The 4976-nt window shown below is 49.5% G+C and overlaps 1 protein-coding gene across 1 annotated transcript; it reads right to left on the reverse strand.

Annotated features, from left to right (window-relative positions):
* Nucleotides 1-367: 367 nt before the first annotated feature.
* On the reverse strand, nt 368-4690 carry LOC142990329 (tripartite motif-containing protein 14). The gene is made up of 7 exons (XM_076140082.1): nt 4392-4690; nt 2839-3764; nt 2478-2573; nt 1940-2188; nt 1805-1827; nt 1498-1646; nt 368-1338 (listed from the first exon to the last, which is right to left on the reverse strand). Exons 1-7 carry the CDS (start codon nt 4624-4626, stop codon nt 785-787), a joined length of 2232 nt encoding a protein of 743 aa, XP_075996197.1. The 5' UTR covers nt 4627-4690; the 3' UTR covers nt 368-784.
* Nucleotides 4691-4976: the final 286 nt, after the last annotated feature.

Genomic DNA, 4976 nt, shown 5'->3' on the forward strand with positions numbered 1-4976 from the left:
AAGGCATTAATGTAAAGATGTAGATGTAAACAAAAGAGCGGCGCCCAGTCAGAGCGAATAAGCTGGACAGATTTCAGGGCGGGAGCCAGAGACACACAGCAGTGAGACACAGCAGTGATCTGTGAGGAGTTTGTGCCAGCCGCTGTCTGTTGTCTGTAAATCCCGCATGCAGTGAGGGCAACCAGAGTTCAAAGTTTCTCACACCACCTGTCACCTGTTATGAGGGAAACACAACACACACACACACACACCCCGCCCCCCCACACACACACACCTGCGTGCCTCTCTACACACACCCACCCCCGCACACACACCTGTGTTCCTCTCTACAAGTGCAATTAAAAAAAAGAGTCGAGGCAAACTGTGATTCACATTTGGCTTTTGAAACTTTTATCACTGAATTTCTGCAGTAAGACAACAGACGACGTCATTACAGGAGGAAAGATCAGACTAAAACAAAGGGTAAAAATTGTTAATATACTGTCACAGCATTGTTAAAATGTCCCCATATGTTTACTGATGATTGAAAAGTGTATATAAAGTGTAAAACCTGAGCAGCCCTGGAATGTTGTGGCTAAAAGTAAACAGACTTCCTGGCTCATTCTTTTTTTTATAACAACAATATAAAAATCACATTGAAGGATTCCTACAAAGATTTAATGTTATTTACACAATCTAACATTAAAAGTATCATCATTCAAGAGCATTTAGACTGAACAAATGATTGAAGATAAGAGATAAAAAGGCACAGAAGTCAAAAGAGTGCAAAGATGAGATGATGCTGCTACTGCTGCTGCTGGAAGAGATCACAGACGGTCAGGTGTGTTTTGGACACAGACAAGGCTGGATAGAGAGGATCAGAGAACTGGTGATGGTAAGAATGCAGCAAGACCATACCGCCCTCTGGTGTCACCTTATAGAATGACAGAGTGCCCTCATCGAAGTCGAGGAACACGCCCACCCTCTCCAGCCCGACTGTAGCCACGGGGACGGCCACCTTGTCGTGCAGAGCCTCCACCTTCTTCTTCTCGCAGCCGATGCACCAGGAGAAGGAGTTGAAGCCCAGACGCGAGCCGTCCTTTTGGCCCTTCCTCTCGATCTGGCCCTCGCACAGCCCCACCTTCCAGCGGCCGTCCTGCGCCGTCACGTCCACCTCCCAGTAGTGGCGACCTCCCTGCATGGCGCTGGAGGCCAGGACCTGCGGGAAGGACATGAACTGAGCCTCGCTGGCCGTGTTGACTTGTCGTGTTGCTTCGGTGTACGTCACCCTGCGGCTGTCCTCGGACAGCAGCAGCTTGGGATGAGCCGTGTCTGCGTCCAAAAGGGGGTTCGTGCCGTCTGTACGTGGGAAGCAAATCAGGACATAAGAAGACTTTACAAGTACTTCACACGTGCTTCACACTTTGACATTGCATCTGATGTCATGATGCATTTATCGTGGATGTTCAGCTGATTAGTGGGTAAACAAGATGTTAGTACGCAAGCAGGTTCTCTTACACAGCAGACGATAGAAGTCTCTGTCTGGCGCCGTGAGGACGACGGCGTCCAGACGCTTCTCCGTCCACCTCTGGAGACATTCGAGCCGAGCCTGGTTCAGTTCCTCCGGAGGCTCCAGCTGCTTCACGCTGCTGCCCACGTCACCGACCCTGCAGGAGGGAGAAGAGGCGGAGCAGGCCGGGCCGTAAAGCTCTCGGACGGTTAGCACAACGATAAGGACACTTGCCTTTTGTCCTGACAGTGTTTCAGGTGCAGGAGAAGTGAAGAAGCGGCATAACAAAGTGGAGATTTAAAGGAAATGACTTACATTCGGGTCATCTTGTTGTATTCCTACACAAAGAAGAAAGAGAACTTAATCATACCATCACATTTAGTTCATCTCTCAGTGGCCTGTGTGATCTAAAGCCAAACACATGAACAAGGTCCCGGCCTCTCTACCCACCATGATGAAGGCTTGGTCCTGCATGCGTTTGTCCCCCTTGGCGTCGGCGAGCCCCTCCAGAGAGTGCAGGCCCTCCTGGATGGACTCCAGCGAGCTCTGGAGGTGGCAGATCTGCTCCTCCAGCCCACCCAGGACCTTGGTCTCCTCCGTCATCACACACTGCAGAGCCGACTGCTCCTCTTGCTCCAGGGCCTCCTTGATGGCGCCGTACTGCTGCTTCACCCCCGCTCGGGCATCACTTAGACTCGCCTGGAGACGAGAGGACGGACGCTGCATTTCCACCGGTGGACACAATGTAACTGAATGATGTGTAATCGTATCTTCTTAATACTACTATCATTGGAGAGCGCATGCGTGTATGTGTGTACAGCAACACAAGGAGCACCATTCAGCAGCTCTAGCGTGTGTGTGTGTGTGTGGATTCTTCTTCTCTGGCTTCATAGCAGCATCCTTTGTGCATGTTCTGTACAGCCATGCAAAGCAACACAAAGAAATAAACAAATGCATCTTCAGCTGCGCCGTTTCTTCTCAGACTTACACCAAAGTCTCCTTTCTTCTGCGAGAGTTCAGCCACTCTGCTCTTCAGATGAATTTCAGTATGCTGCAGTTGTCTAATCTCTTCTTTTAGGTTCCCCTGCGAACAATTAGGCACAGAAATCACACAACTATCTGTTAGCATTTCTCTGTTTGTCTGTTGTCTTAGTTCTAGACTGGTTGTTATTCCAGTTACATGTTAAATACATAAAGTCACTGCCAATTAAAACAAATCTTTAGCTTGACACTGATGACATTAACCTACTGTAGGTGCTGAATCCAGGTACGTCTCAACTTTAAACATCGTCTGAAGTCAGCTCTAAACATTGCCATGAAGTCACCAGTCTGCTTTGTCACACTCTTACCCTGAGTTCTTTCTCCGCCTCTCTGATGCTGATGCAGGCGTGATCGCGGTGGGAGCCGATGACGGTACACACGGTGCACACACACACCCCGCACTGGCGGCAGAAGATGCGGTTCATCTCCTGGTGCTCCAGGCACTTCCAGGAGGAGATGTCATCCAAGGGAGCCACCAGGATGTGATTCTGGAACACGGGGGACTCCAGGTGGGAGCGCAGGTGCTCTGTGCACATGGAGGCTCCACACACCAGGCAGGTCTTCACTGCAGACTGCTGTCCAGAGCTGGGACAGTAATGGCACGGCACAGAGCTGGCATGTTTGCTCTGGGGTTTTGGAGAGGCACCATCACTGCTGGAGGAGCCCCTGGTGGCCTCAGGAACTTTGGTAAACATCAAAGGAGACTTGCTGACATGGGTTCCATGGTTTTTGACTCTTTCTGGAGTTGGAAAGGGTGAAGCAGGTGAGGCAGGTGAGGCAGGTGAGGCCATCTTTGGTGACTCAGGTGTTTCTGTGGGCTGTGTGTTTTTCTTGGGCGTCACATCAGCAGGTGCATCACATATATCTAATTCACTGGAGCTGTCGGAGTCTGGTTCTGGTTGGCCGGGAGCGCTTGGTGGCTCATCATTTATCAGTATGACGTCACTGCCAGAGAGGTCACTGGACGAAATGCTACCACCCAGTTCAGGCTGCGCACTTTCCCCTCTCCCCGCTTCCTTAGATGGCTCAGCACCAGTCGACTGGCTCATTGCGCCTGTAGAGGAAGTGGCAGGCGGGTCACTGGTACTGGAGGACTGGAGACGTGACTCCACAGTTGGTCGCTTTGTGACGGGTTGCTCCGGTGCAGATGTGCTGGCCTTTCTCTTCCCAAGCAGTCGGCTGGGGAGTGAGGGTCTCGTCAGATCCGTTTTGACCTCACCCAGACTGGAAGCGCCTTTAAGTAAAAGATAAACCATGCAAAAAAAAAAAGGTCCTTAAAATGACATCATCCCTCCTGTAACCTGACATGATGTCATTAACAACTGTGACATATTTTGTTTCTTGCAAATAAATTCAAACATTTAAATGACATGAACAATGTGTGTGTGCCAAGTTTGGAGTCAACTGGAGGAATAATAATAATAAAAAACACATTTGAGTTTAAAATCGTGTAATATATAAATATAACTACATAAAAGCACCAAAGACTATAGCAGACTAAATGCCCCGTTACAATCACGGATTCTGTGTTTGTTTTGCTCTTCTGCTGTACAGTGAAACATTGTGACGTCACAGAGGAAGTGGAGCCTGAGACGTTTTCAGAGAGGAAGTCACTGATAACACACACACGTCATATAAAACGCGTGATAGAGGCTATATATAAATGCCGCAATTTAAAATTCATATCATAGGGTATATAGTTCTACCCACTCGTGTTTTAGTTCACGCTACTTCCCAGCTGGGTGATAACGGCCGTCACACGTTCACTCGGCGGTCCAAATAGAAAGTAGCAGCAGTGAGAATGTTGCGACGCTTTGTTTGGAGCCTGAGGTTAGATGGCGAACAGGTCATGGTTGCGTACCTGATGTCCATCTGTTGGACGTCGATGGCCGGGTCATAACGTTACCAAAGGGCAGCCTCTTGTACACCGCTGTGCACCTCCACTCCGGGCAGCAGTACGGCCCGTCGGGGGAGACGCTCCATAGATCCCCGATGCAGCGCCGACAGAAGAAGTGATTACACTTCAGGGTGACGAGCTCGTTCGCCTGCTCGTTGCACAGCGGACACACCGTCGGAGTCTCCGACACGTTTCCCATGTTGATGTGCACTGCGTGATGTTTTGGTACTCCACTGTTTCCGCAGTAAATGACGGAGGAAGGGGGCGGAGCCAAAGGGGTTTGAACTACGCTCCTCCCACAACATTCAATGTCAACTTTATTAGCTAAGATCAACAGTTTCTAGACTGGTGCGGCTGCTTGTTTATTGGATGACATCACTTTGCTAGTTTGATGGCGTCACTTTGTCAGGTTGATGACGACACTTTTGTTCCTTTCGTAGCAAGACGTGGAAGAGTGCTCTTTTCTCATACCTTCAGTACCCCCCCCCCCCTCCCAACCTTATCTTATCCTATCTTATCAACTACAGTACATGTAGTAGTACAAAATAA

This window comes from Genypterus blacodes, unplaced genomic scaffold (assembly GCF_046128005.1).
Source record: "Genypterus blacodes isolate CSIRO-AG114 ecotype Tasmania unplaced genomic scaffold, CSIRO-AGI_Gbla_v1 ptg000015l_1, whole genome shotgun sequence".
Classification (NCBI taxonomy): domain Eukaryota; kingdom Metazoa; phylum Chordata; class Actinopteri; order Ophidiiformes; family Ophidiidae; genus Genypterus; species Genypterus blacodes.